This window comes from Bos taurus, unplaced genomic scaffold (genome assembly GCF_002263795.3).
Source record: "Bos taurus isolate L1 Dominette 01449 registration number 42190680 breed Hereford unplaced genomic scaffold, ARS-UCD2.0 Leftover_ScbfJmS_264, whole genome shotgun sequence".
Taxonomy (NCBI): Eukaryota; Metazoa; Chordata; class Mammalia; order Artiodactyla; family Bovidae; genus Bos; species Bos taurus.
In genome coordinates, this window is record NW_020191578.1 from 183,534 (window position 1) to 207,036 (window position 23,503).

At 38.5% G+C, this 23,503-nt stretch overlaps 1 protein-coding gene across 1 annotated transcript in view; it reads left to right on the forward strand.

The window, feature by feature from the left end:
• The window catches only part of LOC107131271 (ATP-binding cassette sub-family C member 4), a 188,759-nt gene that overhangs the window by 141,355 nt on the left and 23,901 nt on the right, over nucleotides 1-23,503 (forward strand). The window contains 2 exon segments of the mRNA XM_024989168.2: nucleotides 679-834; nucleotides 13,503-13,592. Of these exon segments, the coding sequence (XP_024844936.1) occupies nucleotides 679-834; nucleotides 13,503-13,592 (246 nt within the window).

A 23,503-nucleotide genomic window follows, 5' to 3' on the forward strand; every position in this document is an offset into this window, starting at 1 on the left:
ATTATGTGCATTTTGTCTACTGTCTTCTGTCTTTTAAGACACTAAGATCTGAACTTTATAATTTTAAGATGTTTCCTTTCAAGATAGGATATAATTAATATATTTAATATCAGGAAGTGATTTAGTTTTTCTAGCAAAGAATAATTCCTCTTAAATAATAGACCCCTGAAAAAGTGAGTACTTGTTTATGTATAAGACTTCTGACTTCACTTGTTGACATCTGTGTAAAATTAGTCACGCAATTCTCAAGGTCAAATTACCCAGGCTGTAGGAATAAAACTAATTTAAAGGCTGACTTCTTATGGACCACTTAGGAGATCACTGGCTTTTCACTGCCAGCAGATTGTCATGTTTAACTCTTCTTGGGACCAGGGGGTCTTAACCAGGGGACAGCTGTCAGCTTCTGAAATTTTTGGTTGCCACAATTTATTTAGGGGGTGCTATTGGTGTCTAGTGGGTAGAGTTCATGGCTACTGCTAAACATCCTACAATACACGGGACAGGCCCCTAAACTCCAAACAAAGCATTATCTGATGCATAATGTCAGCAGGGCCATGCTTGAGAAACTTACAGACTATTCTTTATATAGAACTTTTAAAATTCATTGTCAATAATCAGGGTTTCTCCCAGGTTCATTGCATATTGTTAATTCTTAATATCTCCTGGATCTCTTTACAGCTTGGCATTTTAGGAAGAACAGGAGCTGGAAAAAGTTCCCTCATTGCTGCCCTTTTTAGATTGTCAGAACCTGAAGGTGATGTTCAGATTGATGGAATCAGGACAACCAGTATTGGACTTCATGATTTAAGGAAGAAAATGTCAGTTGTATCTCAGGTATGCACATCAAAACATTCTCACATGTTCTTTTTATAAGTCACCTAAGTTTACTTATTTTTGATTATTTTTTCAAATTACATTAAGGGTTGATTCTTTTTCCCTTGATAGAGCATATTTTTAGCAGCAGGTGTTTCAACAAACAGCTTCATCAGATACTAGGTTTTGCTTCTGTGTTCACTCATTAATTTTATGTGCATGTGATTTAACAACTTACTGACATGGATTTCTGGACTCAGACTTCCTCAGGTTCCACAATTTTATCCACTGATAACCACATAATTCTGAGTACAAAAGGGTAAATTGAGTGTTTAGCACTGGTGAGGTTCCTATAGAGAAATGCAAATGTTAAATGTCTTACTGGACATGGAACAACAGACTGGTTCCAAATAGGAAAAGGAGTACGTCAAGGCTGTATATTGTCATCCTGCTTATTTAACTTATATGCAGAGTACATCATGAAAAACGCTGGACTGGAAGAAACACAAGCTGGAATAAACATTGCTGGGAGAAATATCAATAACCTCAGATATGCAGATGACACCACCCTTATGGCAGACAGTGAAGAGGAACTAAAAGGCCTCTTGATGAAGGTGAAAGTGGAGAGTGAAAAAGTTGGCTTAAAGCTCAACATTCAGAAAATGAAGATCATGGCATCTGGTCCCATCACTTCAATGGAAGTAGATGGGGAAAAAGTGGAAACAGTGTGAGGCTTTATTTTTTGGGGCTCCAAAATTACTGCAGATGGTGACTGCAGCCATGAAATTAAAAAACGCTTTTTTCTTGGAAGGAAAGTTATAACCAACCTAGATAGCATATTCAAAAGCAGAGACATTACTTTGCCAACAAAGGTCCATGTAGTCAAGGCTATGGTTTTTCCTGTGGTCATGTATGGATGTGAGAGTTGGACTGTGAAGAAGGCTGAGCACCGAAGAATTTATACTTTTGAACTGTGGTGTTGGAGAAGACTCTTGAGAGTCCCTTGGACTACAAGGAGATCCAACCAGTCCATTCTGAAGGAGATCAGCCCTGGGATTCCTTTGGAAGGAATAATGCTAAAGCTGAAACTCTAGTACTTTGGCCACCTCATGCGAAGAGTTGACTCATTGGAAAAGACTCTGATGTTGGGAGGGATTGGGGGCAGGAGGAGAAGGGGACGACAGAGGATGAGATGGCTGGATGGCATCACTGACTCGATGGACGTGAGTCTGAGTGAACTCTGGGCCTGGTGTGCTGTGATTCATGGGGTCACAAAGAGTCGGACGCGAACTGAGTGACTGAACTGAACTGAACTGAAACAATTTAGTTTATACTACTCTAAACAATAAATATAAAGAAAATCACCAAGGACCATGAACACATAAGCAGAAATTAAAAAGTAAAGTCATTTCAGAAGTGTTACTCTTTTTACTTAAGCAGAAATAATATCCAAAGGCCAGTAACCCAATCCTTAAGAATAATAACAGTTCCTGATGACTGAGCATTCCCAAGAACCACACATGGACACAAACATTATCTCACCCAGTTGCATGTGCTAAGTTGCTTTAGTCATATCAGACTCTGTGCGACACTATGGACTGCAGCCTGCCAAGCTCCTCTGTCCATGGGATTCTCCAGACAAGAATACTGGAGTGGGATGTCGTGCTCTCCTCCAGGGGATCTTCCTGGCCCAGTGATTGAACCTGCATCTCTTACATCTCCTGCATTGGCAGGTAGGTCCTTTACCGCTAGTGCCATGCAGGAGGCCCAGTTACATCTTCACAACAAATCTGTGTGGCAATGATTCCAAGATCTTATTTAAAGATGAAGACACTGAAGTCTGAAAACTAAGTGATGTCATCAAGTCCCCACAGTCCTTTGAGGCAGAGTAGGTATAAAATTGTGGGTCATGTTGACGCTCAGTTTACACAAACATTCTATCCCTGGCTACCTCTGGAATGATTTCCTGGGGACCTTTGCACATTATAAGTTCTCTACAGATACTCCCTGTTTTATCAACCAATATTGCACATTGGAGACAAAGGCATATACAGAGGAATCTACATGTATACAAAGCTTAGCACTATTTTCTAAGGATGCTCTCTGGAGTGTGTACGTTGAACATACTCAAATGAAGGGTGGAAATCAACAGAACAGAACAGAACCAAACCATGTTGATGTAAAGGTATGTTTAGTCTTTGCTCAGATGTGCTTCCAAATATTATTGGCAGAGCCAAGGATCTTCTAACATTATTTTTTTTATTTATAGAGTTATTTTATGTAAACAAGCATACAACTTTTTCCTATTAAGAAGTTTTAAAAATAATACAGGGCATGTTTCTAAAGCTTATCATCCAAGGATATGAAAGGAATTTACAGACATGCCCATTATTTCTGCTAACTAATCTCATTTAGCCATTTCACAAATGAGTACAATCAGAATGTAAAACTTGGGAATCTAAACTCATTTATTTTCTGCTGTAACCACAAGTCATGAATCAAATAGCCAGAGGGAATTTTTAAATATGGAGACTTAACATGCTAAAAAGTTCTTCCCATTTTTCCTGAAAGAGATACTTTTGAAAAAAAAAATGTAATTGTGATAAAATACACATGAAATTTATTAGTTTAACCATATGTAAGTGCACAGTTTACGGACACTCAATACATTCACTTTGTTGTACATCTCTTCATTCCAGCCACAGAACTCCCTTCATCTTTCAGAACTGAAACTCTGTACCCATTAAACAACAACGTCCCACTTGCAGCAGGTCTTGGCACCCATCATTCTACTTACTGTCTCTATGAATTTAGTACAGTAGGCACCTCATATTAGTAGAATCATACAGTATCTGTCCTTTGTGACTGGATTACTTCACTTAGCTTAATTTCCTCAAGGTTCATCTGTGTTACAGCACAAGTCAGAATTTCCTCCCTTTCTAAGGCTGAATATATATGGTATACACATATGTACCACAATTTGTTTATCAATTCATCTGTCAATGACCTTTGGATGACCCCACCTTTTTGCTACTGAGAACAATGCTGCTATGAACATGAACATGCATATATAGGGATCACTTCAAGATCTTTCTTTTAGTTCTTTTGGGTTTATACTCTAAGGTAGAATTACTAGATCATATAATCTATCTTTAACTTTTTTGAGAAACCATCAATTTGTTTTCCAAAGTGGCTGTGCTATTTTACATTCCTACCAGCAGTGAGCAAGGATTCTAACTTCTCTACATCCTTGCCAATACTGCCAATTCATTTTCTTTCTTTCTTTCTTTCATTTTTCTTTATTTGATAGTAGATGTTTTAAGGGGTGTGAGGTGGCATTGCACTGTAGTCTGTAAAAACTATATCTTGGTTTCAAAAGTACTTATACATGTACATTACCATATGTAAAATTAGATAGCTAATGGAAATTTGCTGTATGATGCAGGGAGTTCAAATCCAGTGCTCTCTGATAACCTAGAGTATAGGATGAGGTGGGAGGTGGGAAGGAGGTTCAAGATGGAGGGGACTTTTGTATACCTATGGTTGATCCATGTTGGTATATGGCAGAAACCAAAACAATATGGTAAATTAATTATCCTTAAATTAAAAATACATTAAAAAAAAAACAAGAATATTTAGAGTAATTCAAGGTATTTTAGAGGCCACTGGTAGGTAGCAACAGCTATACTCAGTCATAAGGCCCAAGTCCACGTTCTACTTCCCTTTGGGTGCCATGCTGAAATGCTTCCTAATAAACAGGCATTTCAGGGCACATTACACCCACATTCCAGGAAGCACATCTGTCTGGCTCTTTGCGTCTCATCTCTTCTCTGTTTCTCATATCAGGAGGGTATTTTTATGAGCGTCCTTTGATAGGCATATGATTATAGATTAAAAAATAAAACCTCAAAATCAAAAAAAGAAATCAGCAAGTCTGTCAAAACAAAGGGCAGGATGGAAGTTCAGGACACCAGGCCTTGGCGATATACCTGGACACAATCAAGGACAAATGGTAAAGGCCTAATTGAAGCAGAAGACATCAAGAAGAGATGGAAAGAATACACAGAACTGTACAAAAAAGATCTTAATGACATGGATAACCACCATTCTGTGGTCACTCTCTTGGAGCCAGACAGTTTGGACTGTGAGGTCAAATGGGCCTTAGAAGGCATCACTATGAACAAAGCTAGTGAAGGCAATGGATTTCCAGAAAAGCTATTTAAAATTCTAAAAGATGATGCTATCAAAGTGCTGTACTCAATATGTCAGCAAATCTGGAAAACTCAGCAGAAGCCACAGGACTGGAAAAGGTCAATCGTCATCCGAATTCTCAAGAAGGGCAGTACTAAAGAGTGTTCAAACCATGGGACAATTACACTCATTTCACATGCTAGAAATGTTGTGCTCAAAATCCTTCAAGCTAGACTTCAGCATCACATGAACAGAGAACCCATCACTTCAAGGCAGATAGAAGGGGAAAGATGGAAGCAGTGACGGATTTCCTCTTCTGGGGCTCTGAAATCACTGTGGATGGTGAGTGCAGCCATGAAAATAGAAGATGATTGCTTTCTGGCAAGAAAGCTATGACAAACATGGACAGTGTGTTAAAAAGCAAAGACATCAGTTTGCCAACAAAGGTCTGTATAACCAAAGCTATGGTCTTTCCAGTGATCACATATGGTTGTCAGAGCTGTACTGTAAAGAAGGCAGAGCACCAAAGAATTGATGCTTTCAAACTGTGGTGTTGGAGAAGACTTTTTTTTTTTTAAAAGATGATTTTTTTATTCAGCTATTCAGCACACCATCCAGTCTTTTCTTAATGATATCATACATGTTTTAATGCCATTCTCCCAAATCATCCCCCCACTTCCTCTCCCACAGAGTCCAAAAGACTGTTCTATACATCTGTGTCTCTTTTGCTGTCTCGCATACAGGATTATTGTTGCCATCTTTCTAAATTCCATATATTTGTGTTAGTATACTGTATTGGTGCTTTTCTTTCTGGCTTACTTCACTCTGTATAATTGGCTCCAGTTTCATCCACCTCATTAGAACTGATTCAAATGCATTCTTATTAATAGCTGAGTAATATTCCTTTAATAGCTGAGCAATATCCCTTTCTACAGCTTGAGGGGTTGGTACCATTAGCTTCCTTTTAAGACAGAGAAAACTGAGGTACATAGAGACAGAGTTCTGAGTCCTCTGCCCCTCCTCAATATTCTGTACTGCCTGCCTGGAAAGAATTATTTATTAATGGCTGATTTGTCAAAGTCTCCCCATAGCATCCATACACTCTGTAGTTCTCAAAGCCCTACAGTTTCACAGAACACCCTCCAGGGAAATAATCACCTTTGAAAAGATATCCTCATTTCCTACAGCAAAACTATCTGTTGAGTTCAGTTCAGTCACTCAGTAGTGTCTGACTCTTTGCAACCCCATGAATCGCAGGATGCCAGGCCTCCCTGTCCATCACCAACTCACAGAGTTCACTCAGACCCACGTCCATCGAGTCAGTGATGCCATCCAGCCATCTCATCCTCTGTTGTCCCCTTCTCCTCCTGCCCCCAATCCCTCCAAGCATCAGTCTTTTCCAGTGAGTCAACTCTTCCCATGAGGTGGCCAAAGTACTGGAGTTTCAGCTTTAGCATCATTCCTTCCAAAGAAATCCCAGGGCTGATCTCCTTCAGAATGGACTGGTTGGATCTCCTTGCAGTCCAAGGGACTCTCAAGAGTCTTCTCCAACACCACAGTTCAAAAGCATCAATTCTTCGGTGCTCAGCTTTCTTCACAGTCCAACTCTCACATCCATACATGACCACGGGAAAAACCACAGCCTTGACTAGACGAACCTTTGTTGGCAAAGTAATGTCTCTGCTTTTGAATATGCTATCTAGGTTGGTCATAACTTTTCTTCCAAGGAGTAAGTGTCTTTTAATTTCATGGCTACAGTCACCATCTGTAGTGATTTTGGAGCCCAGAAAAATAAAGTCTGACACTGTTTCCACTGTTTCCCCATCTATTTGCCATCAAGTGATGGGACCGGATGCCATGATCTTCGTTTTCTGAATGTTGAGTTTTAAGCAAACTTTTTCACTCTCCTCTTTCACTTTCATCAAGAGGCTTTTTAGTTCCTCTTCGCTTTCTGCCATAAGGGTAGTGTCATCTGCATATCTGAGGTTATTGATATTTCTCCTGGCAATCTTGATTCCAGCTTGTGTTTCTTCCAGTCCAGCGTTTTTCATGATGTACTCTGCATATAAGTTAAATAAACAGGATGACAATATACAGCCTTGACGTACTCCTTTTCCTATTTGGAACCAGTCTGTTGTTCCATGTCCAGTTCTAGCTGTTGCTTCCTGACCTGCATACAAATTTCTCAAGAGGCAGGTCAGATGGTCTGGTATTCCCATCTCTTTCAGAATTTTCCACAGTTTATTGTGATCCACACAGTCAAAGGCTTTGGCATAGTCAGTAAAGCAGAAATAGACATTTTTCTGGAACTCTCTTGCTTTTTCAATGATCCAGCGGATGTTGGCAATTTGGTATCTGGTTCCTCTGCCTTTTCTAAAACCAGCTTGTACATCTGGAAGTTCATGGTTCACGTATTGCTGAAGCCTGGCTTGGAGAATTTTGAGCATTACTTTATTAGCGTGTTAGGTATAAATAGCAGATCAATGAAACAAAAATGAAAAAAAATACAATAGGAATTTGGGGGAAACTGTACCAGAGAAATACATCTAATGTTTCCACAAAAAGCAATAAGAGAGAATAACACTTTTTTGTACTTTGATTTCATGTTCCTCTGCCAGCAACTTTTTTCCTGAACGCCGCCTTGTACACACTCTTACCTACCTGTCCGCCACCAAGGCCTCTTGCCTTTTTTCTCAGCCCTCCCCACACTCTTGGCTATTTTCTTCCTCTCCTTGAGGACAGGGCCTGCATCTCTCATTTTTTGCTCCTGTCATGCTTGTCCCTGACAGGTTACACGAGTACTAATAATAATTCGTAATATTTGTGGAATCATTAACACATTTTAGCCCCTTATCCTACCATTTCCTGCTTAATCCTCAAAATTCTGTCATTATTCTTACCAGACAGACTTAAAAACTGAGTCACTGGGATCTTGTCATACTTATCAAGTAAGGGACAGAGCAAGGATTCAGATTTTGTGTGTGTCTGATTATTTTTTGACAGTGTTTCAATTGTATAGCAAAATAGTAGTGTGTATTTATTAGGACAGATTTTGAATTTATCCTTCTCTCCTCTCCTCTTTGGTAACCATTAGTTTGTTTTCTATGTTTGTGAATCTGTTTCTGTGTTGTAAATAAGTTCATTTCTATAATTTTTTAAGATTTCACACATAAATGATCTCATATGGTATTTGTCTTTCTCTGCCTGACTTATTTTACTTAGTCTCATAATCTCTAGGTTCATCCATATTGCCACAAATTTCATTATTTCATTCTTTTTATAGCTGAATAATATTCCTGTGTGTGTGTGTGTGTGTATCATATCATATCTTTATCCATTCATCTGTTCATGGACATATCTTAGCTATTGTAAGCAGTACAGTTGTGAAAACTGAGGTGCATGTAGATTTTTGAATTAGGGTTTTTGTGTTTTCCAGATATTTGCTGAACAGTGGAATTGCTGGATCATAGAATAACTCTTTTTCAGTTTTTTAAGGAATCTCCATACTATTTTCCATAACAGCTTCACCAATTTACACTCGTACCATCAGTGTAGGAGGGTCCCTGTTCCTTCACACCCTCTCCAGCATTTATTATTTGTAGACTTTAAATAATGGTCATTCTAACCAGTGTGAGGTGATAGTTCATTGCAGTTTTGATCTGCATTTCTCTAATAATTAATGACTATAAAGAAAACTGAGTACCAAAGAATTGATGCTTTTGAACTGTGGTGTTGGAGAAGACTGTTGAGAGTCCCTTGGACTGCAAGGAGATCAGACCAGTCAATCGAGGAATAGGGGACGACAGAGGATGAGATGGTTGGATGATATTACTGACTCAATGGACTTGAGTTTGAGCAAGCTCTGGAAGCTGGTGATGGACAGGGAAGCCTGGCATGCTGCAGCTCATGGAGTTGCAGAGTCAGACATGATTGAGCGACTAAACTGAATAATTAGTTATGTTGAGTATCTTTTCATGGGTTTGTTGACCATATGTATGTCTTTGGAGGAATGTCTATTTAGGTCTTCACATTTTTTATTAGGTTGTTTGTTTCTTTGATATTGAGCTGTATAAGCCATTGTATATGCAGATATTGACTGCTTTTATATAGACTAGAAACAAAGTATCAGAAAGAGAAATTAAGGAAACAATCCCATTGTATCACATCAAAGAAAAAAAAAAACCCTCAAAATAAACCTACTTAAGAAAGACTCTGATGCTGGGAGGGATTGGGGGCAGGAGGAGAAGGGGATGACAGAGAATGAGATGGTTGGATGGCCTCACTGACTCGATGGACATGAGTTTGAGTGAACTCTGGGAGTTGGTGATGGACAGGGAGGCCTGGTGTGCTGCAATTCATGGGATCACAAATTGTCGGATACGACTGAGCGACTAAACTGAACTGAACTGAACTGAAGGAATTAAAAGGCCTATAGTCCAAAGCCTGTAAGATACTCATGAAAGTAATTGAAGATGATACAAACAGATTAAAAGATAAACTGTGTTCTTGGATTGAAAGAATCAATATTGTTAAAAATAACCATACTACCTAAAACAATTTATTGATTCAATGCAATCTCTATCAAATTACCAGTCACATTTTTCACAACACTAGAACAAAAATTTTTTAAAACATTTGTATGAAAACAAGAAAGACCCCAGATGGCCAAAACAGTCTTGAGAAAGAACACAGCTGGAGGAATCACAGTCCCTGATTTAAGACTATACTACAAAGTTGCAGTAATGAAAAAGTATGTTACTATCCCAGAAATTAGACACATAGATTAATGGAACAGGGTAGAAAACCCAGCAATAAACCCCAGTGCTTATGGTCAGTTAATCTAAGATGAGAGAGGTAACAATATGTAATAAAGAAAAGGCAGTCTCTTCATTAAATAGTGTGGGGAAATCTGTACAACTGCATGTTAATTAATGAAATTAGAGCATTCTCTATTACCATATACAAAAATAAAGTAAAAATGAATAAATGAGCAAAGACCTGTAAGGCAAGATACTTAGTAAGAATATTCTTTGGGAGAATACTCTTTGACATAAATCACAGTACTGTTTTTTTTGGATTTGACCCCTAAAGTAATGGAAGCAAAAGCTGAAATAAACAAATGTAACCTGGTTAAACTTAAAAGAATTTGTAGCATAAAGGAAACCATTAAAAAAAAAAAAAACCATGAAGACAACCTATGGAAAAGAAGAAAATATTTGCAAATGACGTGATCAACAAAATATAAATTTCCAAAATATATTAATAGGATTCAAAGTAAATTTAAAGAGGTTCCCAACTCCAGAGTCTGAGAAGCGAATTACTCTGCTTGTACAAGACTTCAACTGGCTATTGACGGTGGTCCTTGATAGAACTGCTTTATATCATGATTTCGTGTGCATGCATGCATGCACACACACACACACACACACACACACACACACACCGAGGAACAAAAATGTCACAAAACAACATTACTATTGCTCTGTGATCTGATATTTTCTGTGATACCAGTTCTAATCTAGTTCATATAAAAGACAAAAGACAAAATGATGATCACAACGCACAAAATTAATTTCATAATCCACCGACTATATCTAAAGTTTGACAAACACTGTCCCCGCCTGTTGGGCTGGGCACCTGGTCCTTGTTAGCATCACATCAGGAACTTCATTGTTGTTTCAGATTGTTACAGCAGCCTTGCAAGGCTGACCCTAGTTTCCAGTAAGGGAACAGCTGTCTTAGAAAGATAAATAATTTACCCCGAGCGTAATAACTAATGAGATGTTGATTCAGAACTTAGAACTGTCTGATAACTAATGAGAAGTTGAATTGGAACTTAGAACTGACTCAAAAAATATATATATTATTTTTTGTTTTCAATAAATGTTAGTTAAACCAAATGATGTTCTCATGAGATATTTTCCCAAAAACATAACGAAAGTTTGTAAGGATGGAGCAAAGCCAGAAAATATGACTTCTGTTTTGTGTCTCATTTAGAGAATATCAGTTTTGAAATGGGCTTATTCATTTATGTGTCAAGGGCTAATAAGTGTCAGGAGAAGATATTCAAAGTTTTACCCCTCCCCAGGCAAGAGCCCTTTGTCTTTATAATTTCTTGCTGGCTCAGAGATGGTGAAAGTCTGTTGGTTTGGTTACTTGGAGTTAACTTGTCTACGTGCATAAAATGTTCAACCCTCTTCCCCTCAAAGGAGTAGCAAGCAGTGATGCTTGTGCATCAACGCCCTGATTTAGGTAACCTAGGAAGCTGAGAGCAGACTCTGCAGAAGGGGGAGCCCAGTGCTGTTTCTTTGAGTTGCCCCACTTAGGTGATCCAGGCCCATATCATCTTCCCTGAATCACTGTTACCCATGATCCTGGGAACAGCAGCAGGCTTCTGGGGTCATCTGTCTCTCTCTCTCTTCCCCAGGCTTACCCCTTCTCTGTTGATACTGCCATGAACAGGTCAGAATTAGGGATATATGATAGCAGCAAGGACCTGGGTGGGAACCAGAGACAGGGGAGTGGGGACCTAGACCATCAGTCCTGGAGGGAACTTTAAAAGACGAATACTGTGTTCTTAAGAAGTACTCCTAAATTTGTGTTCAAAACTTCAGGAAAAAGCAAAAGTGAAAGCTTCTCCTAAATAATTTCCTTAAGTACAACAGGTAGTTGAAGTGTATGCGTCCTTTGTGCTCAAAATCTGAACTAGTTAAGTATATTCCCCAGGAAGAACGCCAGTTGAGATTATATTCAGGGAGTAGCTGCTTACTTAAAAGGACCTGGATAATGGAGGAAAGATGGAGAAGAGAAGGGCGAGGAACACTGGGGACCAGCCTCCCCTCACCTCACCGATTGTTTGTGTAAACTTCATAGATACAGCTAAAGGATGAGAAATTGCCTGCATGTGGGAATCTTAGGGTTGAAAATTACAAAGAGTAAAACATTTTTATAAAAATCTGAAGTAGAATGATGGTTATTCCCCTGACAAGGAACTCTTACTATTGCTTAGATGGTTGTTAGTTTTTCATCCTAAATTCAAGAGTTTTAAGGGAGACTTTAAATTGGGTCTCTGGATTTTTCAGTTCAATTCAATAATCATCTTGAAATATGTCCAGTGATTTTCAATGCTTTGGAGGATTATCAGCCACTTAATGAACTTTGTGCAAATGAAGCTCCCTATATAATATATTTTTAATTTTTAATTTTCCTTAGGGATATATCTCTTTTGGTGGCACTCTATACTGTGCCTTCTGCTTTCATTTTTATCACTAGTCTTAAAACTGAGACAATTTGGAAAGAAGGTATGGGAGGCTCTCTTAGTGTCATTCTTCGTCATGACTAAGGAAAGGAAATGTCTGTCTTCTTCATTTTTCTTCTCAGGTTTTTGTGAAGTGAGGAGGAAAGTCCAGCCCCAAGGCCAGGAGGGATTTAAGACTAGTGATTCCGAGCAGTTCTGGGAACTTGTGGAAGAGTCAGGTCTCCTCTTGTTCCCACACGTGTACCTATCCTTGTTATAACCCCTTCACTGAATGGATACTGTTGGGCTCTTCTCTGCTGCCCATATTCTTATGGCCTGGTTTATTAGAGCCTTCCAGAAGAACATGTAAATGGTCTACGTGAGCTTATGTACAAGATCCTCTCTTGAAACTCAGGAGGCATATATTTCCAGTGTAATTTATTTGTGGCTCCTCCTGAAGTAGGTGAATAGGAAAAGCTATTTAAATAATTTTATCATGGCTCACATCACAGTGGGTTTCAGGTCATGCTGGCCTTGCAGTTAGTAGTGAGCTTCTGTGAGGCAGGTCATCCTGAGGCACAGGTGAGAGAACATGGGGACCAGCTGATGTCGAATCAGAGGTGATCTCTCCATGGACAGAGGTGCCTCAGACCCCAGGAGCTGACGTTCTCTTTAAAAGTGTGGGGATGTTCCATTCACACCTATGGAGAGATTCCAGATCCTAGAAGACAGTCTGACCAGGGGAGAAAATAGCCTAGTTTATTCTCCAGTGCCATGTGTATATATTGAATGGTTTTGCTTTGAAGCACAAACCTCAAGTAATCATGCAGTTGATATTTCCCAGTCACACCAGGATTGACAGTTAATTTATGTAGATCTTGATGTAGTTTCTCATGTAATTATATTGTCAGTTTGAGTGTATGTTTAAGCAGATATTTATTACCAGAATGGCAGGGTTTTTTTTAGAAAAATCAAATCCTCCTTTCTCTTCTTCAGGTTTTTTTTTTTTTTTTCTTAAGATGAAAATACTTCTTCAACACTTTCTTCTGTTAGTATTTAATAGTCCAGAGGATATTTTGTAACACACTTTGTACAATTGAAAATTATTTTAGAGATACTGTTTTGTAAACATACATTTGTAACTTTAATATTAATAATTTCATTGAATTTTGATATTTTGTATTTTCATTCTTTTCTATAAGCATTGGTTTAAAATGAAAAGAGATTAAGGTAATAACATTCACTATTTTGTGGTATTTAGGAACCTGTTTTATTCACTGGAACAATGAGGAAAAATCTGGATCCCTTTAATGAGTATTCAGAGGAGGAACTGTGGAATGCCTTAGAAGAGGTAAATTTATGTAATGTAATTAACTTGTTAGCATCAGTATCTGTGTGTGTACATTTATAGTTGCAGGTAATTAAGGGAAGTTTATAATTTTAACTGACTTTGTTTACTCTCTAGGAGAAAAGTGATAAGATGGGGCACTTAAAATTTGTGTATTGATAATGAAAACCAACAATATAATGCCATGTTTTCATTTTAGCTTTTTCTATAGAGCCGCAAGCAACAAGATACATCATTTTGTCCTTAGTAGAGCACTAAACTAGACATTAAAACTGTGGGATCAAATCTATTAGTGACCTAGTAAATTAATTACCCTAATTATCCTCCAATCTCTGGCCTTAGGGGCTATCTAAGTGGAGACAATAGTTTTTCATTATTAACTGAAAGATAAATAAGATCATACCAATAAAATGCTATGAAGTTTCATAAGAAAGTGTTTATGAAAGTAAATTATGTAGTTGGAATGTGATGATGATTACTTATTGGCGATTATATCATTTTAATGCTGTAGCATGAATGCAGGTAACAGAACCATGGAGCTTTGGCTCAGTTTTTAAATGGATAGTTTAGTTTCTAGAGGATTTTCTGTTATTTGTGTCATGTTTCCCCTTGCCCTACTTCATTGAATTTCCTCACCTTTGTGTGAAAAATTTTTGACTATTAAGTTGCTGTTGGTTTGTATAATTTAATACTAATTATCTTGTGTATTAGCCCTAGTTTTGCAAATTGTTTCTTCTGATGGCAGAAAGTCTACACTTCTAAGCCATAGACAGACTTCTAATCTCTCATAGGACCTAGCTCAGTCTTTTGCTTTTAAAAAATAGGTTAATAAATAGGTACTAAATGTTTGGTTGATCTCTTCATTTCAGAGAAGTATGGCTTATTTCTTTTTTTTTTTTTATCTTGTTTTTTATTTTATTTTATTTTATTTTTTTTGAAGAATTTGAAAAGAATTTTTTTTCTTTCTTTTTTTTTTTTTAATATTCCTTTATTTCTCATGTGTTCCCCATCCTGAACCCTCCTCCCTCCTCCCTCCCCATACCATCCCTCTGGGTTGTCCCAGTGCACCAGCCCCAAGCATCCAGCATCGTGCATTGAACCTGGACTGGCATCTCGTTTCATACATGACATTTCACATGTTTCAATGCCATTCTCCCAAATCTTCCCACCCTCTCCCTCTCCCACAGAGTCCATAAGCCTGTTCTATACATCAGTGTCTCTTTTGCTGTCTCGTATACAGGGTTATCATTACCATCTTTCTAAATTCCATATATATGCCTTAGTATACTGTATTGGTGTTTGTCCTTCTGGCTTACTTCACTCTGTATAATAGGCTCCAGTTTCATCCACCTCATTAGAACTGATTCAAATGTATTCTTTTTAATGGCTGAGTAATACTCCATTGTGTATATGTACCACAGCTTTCTTATCCATTCATCTGCTGATGGACATCTAGGTTGCTTCCATGTCCTGGCTATTATAAACAGTGCTGCGATGAACATTGGGGTACACGTGTCTCTTTCAGTTCTGGTTTCCTCAGTGTGTATGCCCAGCAGTGGGATTGCTGGATCATAAGACAGTTCTATTTCCAGTTTTTTAAGGAATCTCCACACTGTTCTCCATAGTGGCTGTACTAGTTTGCATTCCCACCAACAGTGTAAGAGGATTCCCTTTTCTCCACACCCTCTCCAGCATTTATTATTTGTAGACTTTTGGATCACAGCCATTCTGACTGGTGTGAAATGGTATCTCATAGTGGTTTTGATTTGCATTTCTCTGAGAATGAGTGATGTTGAGCATCTTTTCATGTGTTTGTTAGCCATCTGTATGTCTTCTTTGGAGAAATGTCTGTTTAGTTCTTTGGCCCATTTTTTGATTGGGTCATTTATTTTTTCTGGAGTTGAGCTGTAGGAGTTGCTTGTATATTTTTGAGATTAGTTGTTTGTCGGTTGCTTCATTTGCTATTATTTTCTCCAATTCTGAAGGCTGTCTTTTCACCTTGCTAATAGTTTCCTTTGATGTGCAGAAGCTTTTAAGTTTAATTAGGTCCCATTTGTTTATTTTTGCTTTTATTTCCAATATTCTGGGAGGTGGGTCATAGAGGATCCTGCTGTGATGTATGTCGGAGAGTGTTTTGCCTATGTTCTCCTCTAGGAGTTTTATAGTTTCTGGTCTTACGTTGAGATCTTTAATCCATTTTGAGTTTATTTTTGTATATGGTGTTAGAAAGTGTTCTAGTTTCATTCTTTTACAAGTGGTTGACCAGATTTCCCAGCACCACTTGTTAAAGAGATTGTCTTTAATCCATTGTATATTCTTGCCTCCTTTGTCAAAGATAAGGTGTCCATATGTGCGTGGATTTATCTCTGGGCTTTCTATTTTGTTCCATTGATCTATATTTCTGTCTTTGTGCCAGTACCATACTGTCTTGATAACTGTGGCTTTGTAGTAGAGCCTGAAGTCAGGTAGGTTCATTCCTCCAGTTCCATTTTTCTTTCTCAAGATCGCTTTGGCTATTCGAGTTTTTTTGTATTTCCATACAAATTGTGAAATTATTTGTTCTAGCTCTGTGAAGAATACTGTTGGTAGCTTATTTCTTTAAAAAATTTTGTGTTACATAAATCCAGCATTGATAGTGTCTCTATTAAGACACACGTGTGTCTCATCACACAGGAAACCAAGATACAGAAATCTGGGCATCAGCAGCCTGTGCATCAGGAATATGTGGTTCAGTCCTTTCTGTGGGACGCTCACATTTCCATTTCCCAGGACCTTGTAGGTGAACAGGCTCCCCATTTACTTCCTTTACTCCTTGTCCCAATCTAATAAAAACTCTTCCCCATTGCATTTCCATGTCTCCTTCCAGTCCACACCAACCTTTCTTTTTGAGAAATAAGGAGGTTCCATGAAATGTGGGAAACATCTGAAATCTATGTTAACTTCCTGTGAGAGGTGTTGGCACCTACTACACTACACAGATTACTTGAAAAATGGTAATGATTATAGAAATAGGGTATCTTTTAAGTTCAGTTTATTATTTTTAAGTTTTGCTATATGCTATTATTTTCCCAACCTCAAAAAGATTGCAAAGTCGAGTGGGCCTTAGGAAGCATCACGATGAACAAAGCTAGTGGAGGTGATGGAATTACAATTGAGTGATTTCAAATCCTAAAAGATGATGCTGTGAGAGTGATGCACTCAATATGCCAGCAAATTTGGAAAACTCAGCAGTGGCCACAGGACTGGAAAAAGTCAGTTTTCATTCCAATCCCTGAGAAATGGAATGCCAAAGAATGCTCAAATTACCACACAGTTGCACTCATCTCACATGCTAGTAAAGTAATGCTCAAAATTCTCCAAGCCAGGCTTAAGCAGTATGTGAACTGTGAACTTCCAGATGTTCAAGCTGGTTTTAGAAAAGGCAGAGGAACCAGAGATAAATTGCCAAGATTCGCTGAATCATCATAAAAGCAAGAGAGTTTCAGAAAATCATCAATGTCTTCTTTATTGACTATGCCAAAGCCTTTGACTGTGTGGATCACAATAAACTGTGGAAAATTCTGAAAGAGATGGGAATACCAGATCACCTGACCTGCCTCTTGAGAAACCTGTACGCAGGTCAGGAAGCAACAGTTAGAACTGGACACGGAACAACAGACTGGTTCCAAATAAGAAAAGGAGTACGTCAAGGCTGTATATTGTCACCCTGCTTATTTAACTTATATGCAGAGTATATCATGAGAAATGCTGGGCTGGAAGAAGCACAAGCTGGAATCAAGATTGCTGGGAGAAATATCAATAACCTCAGATATGCAGATGACACCACCCTTATGGCAGAAAGTGAAGAGGAACTAAAAAGCCTCCTGATGAAAGTGAAAGAGGAGAGTGAAAAAGTTGGCTTAAAGCTCAACATTTAGACAACGAAGATCATGGCATCCGGTCCCATCACTTCATGGCAAATAGATGGGGAAACAGTGCAAACAGTGGAAACAGTGTCAGACTTTATTTTGGGGGGTTCCAAAATCACTGCAGATGATGATTGCAGCTATGAAATGAAAAGATGCTTACTCCTTGAAAAAAAGTTATGACCAACCCAGACAGCATATTAAAAAGGCAGATGAACCAGAGATCAAATTGGTCTGTTGGATCGTCAAAAAAGCAAGAGAGTTCCAGAAAAACATCTATTTATGCTTTATTGACTATGCCAACACCTTTGACTCTGTGGATCACAACAAACTGTGGAAAATTCTGAAAGAGATGGGAATACCAGACCACCTGACTTGCCTCTTGAGAAATCTGTATGCAGGTCAGGAAGCAAAAGTTAGAACTGGACATGGAACAGACTGGTTCCAAATAGAAAAAGGAGTACATCAAGACTGTATATTGTCATCTTGCTTATTTAACTTATATGTAGAATACATCATGAGAAACCCTGGGCTGGAAGAAGCACAAGCTGGAATCAAGTTTGCTGGTAGAAATATCATTAACCTCAGATATGTGGTAACATGACCCTTATGACAAAAAGTGAAAAAGAACTAAAGAGCCTCTTGATGAAAGTGAAAGAGGAGAGTGAAAAAGTTGGCTTAAAACTCAACATTTAGAAAACTAAGATCATGGTATCCAGTCCCATCACTTTATGGCAAATAGATGGGGAAACAGTGGAAACAGTGACAGACTATTTTTTGGGCTCCAAAATCACTGCAGATGGTGACTGAAGCCATGAAATTAAAAGACACTTACTCCTTGGAATGGGAGTTGTGACCAACCTAGACAGCATATTAAAAAGCAGAGAGATTACTTTGCCAACAAAGGTCCATCTAGTCAAGGCTATAGTTTTTCTAGTAGTCAAGTATGGATGTGAGAGTTGGACTATGAAGAAAGCTGAGCATTGAAGAATTGATGCTTTTGAACTGTAGTGTTGGAGAAGAGTCTTGAGAGTCCCTCAGACTGCAAGGAGATCCAACCAGTCCATCTGCTGGGAGCCAACACAGGAGATCCCACCCATGACAAAGGTCATGCAAAAGAGACCTGACAGGCAAAGGCAGATCAGGCCTTGAGGGACCCCCTGAATCTGCTTGAGCATCTACCCCAAAACCAAAATCTGTCTACTGTTCATTAAATTATGCCTTTCACCAACTCTTCTGACATTAACAGGGGGCTATCCCCAACCACCTTTTCTGAAAAAAGTCAACTTAGGGCTTTAGTTAATAAGTCTCCTGGGCATGATAGGAGTGTTTCAATTCAAACCTCTCTGATTGCATTCTAGCTTGCCTGACAGGTTTATCCATACTCTTGCAATTAACACACATGATTGTCCACAACTTCCCAACCTTGAAAGGCATGGGAAGCCAAAACATTCTAAAAGTCCTAATGAGCATAGAGTCCTTTAAGAGATGAAAAATTATTCGAATAGATAGTACTGGTAAAGGGCTTCATTATTGGGCCAATGCTTGCTGCCAAGTGCCCATATCCCTTATCCATTGTGCACCTGGGAGTGCACTGGTTAACATAGTTGGAATGTAAGAAAAACAAGTAGCAGCCTTGGAATTAACCACATCAGAACTTTGAGCTAATTGGTTCTTTCTTTGTTGTGACCCACTGCACCTTTGCTCCATGAGAATTTAACTCTGTTTAGTACTTTCTGAGGCTGGGAAAAATAAAGAAGAAACACTTCAAGAGAAAATAAGTTTTCTGGTTGAGCAGCCTTTATCAAAAAAGGATCATAAAATGTCCACAGGCCTCCAAGGCCAGAAGATAATGTACACAACATTGTTTATGGGAAAGGTATGCAGAAAAAATCCTGGTTTTGATAAAGACAAAACAGATGTACTGTTTGGGCTGACTCTGTATGACTTTGCATCTTTCATTTCCCTCTATGTATAAGTCAAGGTATAAAAGTTCCTTTTGAAAATAAAGTTATGGGCCTCAGTCAACGAAGCTTGGTCTCCCCGTGTCATTCTTTTTTTTCCTTTTCCCTCCTTTTCTCTCTCTGTTCTTCTTTCAGGATGACTCCTTGGAAAATAGGAGCTTTATTGGCTTTCTGTGTTAATCAAGGAAGATCAAGCCTCTCTCTCTGCTTTGCTATCCTTATCGCCTGTGCCGTCATCCTGAGGGTACACCTGGATCCTGCTGGGGCTGGACCCCAGCATCCATCCTAAAGATCAGTCCTCGGTCGTCATTGGAAGGACTGATGTTGAAGCTGAAACTCCAATACTTTGGCCGCCTGGTGCGAAGTGTTGACTCATTAGAAAAGACCCTGACGCTAGGAAGGATTGAGGGCAGGAGGAAAAGGGGACAACAGAGGATGAGATGCCTGGATGGCATCACCAATTTGATGGGCATCAGTTTGGTTAAACTCTGGGAGCTGGTGATGGACAGCGAGACCTGGCGTGCTGTGGTTCATGGGGTTGCAAAGAGTCAGACATGACTGAGCAACTGAACTGAACTGATCTCCTTGGAAGGAAAGTTATTACCAACCTAGGCAGCATATTCAAAACAGAGACATTACTTTGCCAACAAGGGGTCTGTCTAGTCAAGGCTGTAGTTTTTCTAGTAGTCATGTATGGATGTGAGAGTTGGACTCTAAAGAAAGATGAGTGCTGAAGAATTGATGCTTTTAAAATGTGGTGTTGGAGAAGACTCTTGAGAGCCCCTTGGACTGCAAGGAGATCCAACCAGTCCACCCTAAAGCAAATCAGTCTTAAATATTCACTGGAAAGACTGATGTTGAAGCTGAAACTCCAATACTTTGACCACCTGATGCAAAGAACTGACTCATTTGAAAAACCCCTGATGCTGGGAAAGATTGAAGGTTCAAGGAGAAGGGGATGACAGAGGATGAGATGGTTGCATGGCATCACTGACTCAATGGAGATAAGTTTGAGTAAACTTCGGAAGTTGGTGATGGACAGGGAGCCCTCACGTGCTGCAGTCCATGGGGTCACAAAGAGTCAGACACAAGTGAGTGACTGAACTGAACTGAACCTCAAAAATGATCTGAAGTATTCTATTTTGAGATCTATAGTTTTGAATAGTATTATTTGCTCCATTGTCCTTAAATTATAACTTTTATGTGCTTTCCACAGTTTACAGTGTGATGTTGTGATATTCTGGAGCTAGTTTTTTGTTTTAAGAATATAATCCTTCTACACATAATAATAGTGTTATCTGTAAACTGTCTATATGCATTTATTTTCCAATTTATAGGAACAGACACATGTCACACGATGAGATTCACTTCTGCCTACACACAGCCAACAAATATCTCTGAGCACCTCTTAGACAGGCATCATTTCAGATTCTGGGTCTATCAAGTCATCAAGAGACACAATCTCTGTCCTTTTCATGGACATTCTTTTTCATAATCTAACACAATTATCTCAGTTGAGAAATAGAATAGTAATATTACACTATCATCTAGTGTGTTCAAATTCTCCAGTTGTAACTTCTAGTTATTATTTACTGCCTCTGTTGTCTTTTTATTCCATTCTAATACTTTATACCTTGACTTTATGCTTACACTATAGAGGGTCTTGATATTCATATTCTCATCATCATCCCTGATTCATAAATAAACAGAGAGTCTCAGAAAATAGTATTTTATGAAAAGCATTTCCCCTTACAACTCTTATTCATGATGAAGCATATATGGACAACCTGAAGGAAAAGGAAAAAAACAGTTTAGTTATGTGATGTCATCCAACTCAGGAGTAAGTGTGAAAGTATTTCTTCAAAGTTAGGATGTCAGTCTTAAAAAAAAAGCAACCACTTGCACCACAGTCCAAATCTTACCCTTCAGAGTTTGTACACCTTTCATTGTATCACTAAATAACAATACCATATTTAATCCTAACTCAGAATTCTGCTTTCTTGGGATTGGACTCCCATCAGGAACACAGTTCAGGATCACATTCATGTAAGAGCTCTAGCATTTAGGATATCATGAAAATGCTACTCATTTACCCTCAGTGTTTTGCTATCTGACATTGTAGTGTGTCAAATAACTTATTGGCAATTAATCTGTTGGTTTCTTCATTTGAAGTGTATTTCTTCTTTGTTCTTTCACTTCAAGTACAGCCTGAATTTGCTACCTGCTCCATAGTATTTCTCCAGAATTCATTGAACTGACCCCTACCACCAAGTGTATTTTCAGATTATACTTGGTGGTTAAAGGTTTGTGTTTTTTTAATCTTATGAATATAATTTTATGAAAATAGATTAATATAAACCTCACCTATATCCATGTTGTGGAGGATGTAAGATGTAATATTGTATATATTTCTTGTGAGTTTTCGTTATTGCAAGACATTTATAATATTGAAGAAAATGCACTTGATGGTCCACCATTTATAGGATTAAACTTGGGAAAGTTTCCAGGATTAATAATGTATTAGATGGAGTTTTACATTGTTTAAATTTGTAGGAAACGAGTTGCCAGTCCAGGTTCGATGCACGATGCTGGATGCTTGGGGCTGGTGCACTGGACCGCCCAGAGGGTTGGTATGGGGAGGGAGGAGGGAGGAGGGTTCGGGATGGGGAACACATGTATACCTGTGGTGGATTCATTTTGATATTTGGCAAAACTAATACAATTATGTAAAGATTAAAAATAAAATAAAATTAGAAAAAAAAATTTGTATTATTTTAAACACTACAAAAAAGCAAAAAACAAAGGAGAAAAGGAAAGATATACCCATTTGAATGTAGAGTCCCAAAGAAAAACAAGGAGAGATAAGAAAATGTTCCTCAGCAATCAATGCAAAGAAGTAGAGGAAAACAATAGAATGGGAAAGACTAGAGATCTCTTCAAGAAAGTTAGAGATACAAAGGGAACATTTCATGCAAAACTGGGCTCAATAAAGGACAGAAATGGTATGGACCTACGAGAAGAAGAAGATATTAAGAAGAGGTGGCAAGAATACACAGAACTGTACAAAAAATATCTTCACGACTCAGATAATCACGATGGTGTGATCACTGACCTAGAGCCAGACATCCTGGAATGTGAAGTAAAACGGGCCTTAGGAAGCATCACTATGAACAAAGCTAGTGGAGGTGATAGAATTCCAGTTGAGCTATTTCAAATCCTGAAAGGTGATACTGTGAAAGGGCTGCACTCAATATGCCAGCAAATTTGGAAAACTCAGCAGTGGCCACAGGACTGGAAAAGGTCAGTTTTCATTCCAATCCCTGAGAAAGGGAATACCAAAGAATGCACAAACTACTGCACAATTGCACTCATCTCACATGCTAATAAAATAATGCTCAAAATTCTCCAAGCCAGGCTTCAGCAATACGTGAACTGTGAACTTCCAGATGTTCAAACTGGATATAGAAAAGGCAGAGGAACCAGAGATCAAATTTCCAACATCTGTTGGATCATCAAAAAAGCAAGACAGTTCCAGAAAACATCAATTTCTGCTTTGTTGACTATGCCAAAGCCTTTGACTGTGTGGATCACAATAAACTGTGGAAAATTCTGAAAGAGATGGGAATACCAGACCACCTGACCTGCCTCTTGAGAAACCTAATGCAGGTCAGGAAGCAACAGTTAGAACTGCACATGGAACAACAGACTGTTTCCAAATAAGAAAAGGAGTACGTCAAGGCTGTATATTGTCACACTGCTTATTTAACTTATATGCAGAGTACATCATGAGAAATGCTGGACTGGAGGAAGTGCAAGCTGGAATCAAGATTGCCGGGAGAAATATCCATAACCTCAGATATGCAGATGATACCACCCTTATGGCAGAAAGTGAAGAACTAAAGAGCCTCTTGATGAAAGTTAAAGAAGAGAGTGAAAAAGTTGGCTTAAAGCTGAACATTCAGAAAACTAAGATAATGACATCTGGTCCCATCACTTCATGGAAAATACATGGGGAATCAGTGGAAATAGTGGCTGGCTTTATTTT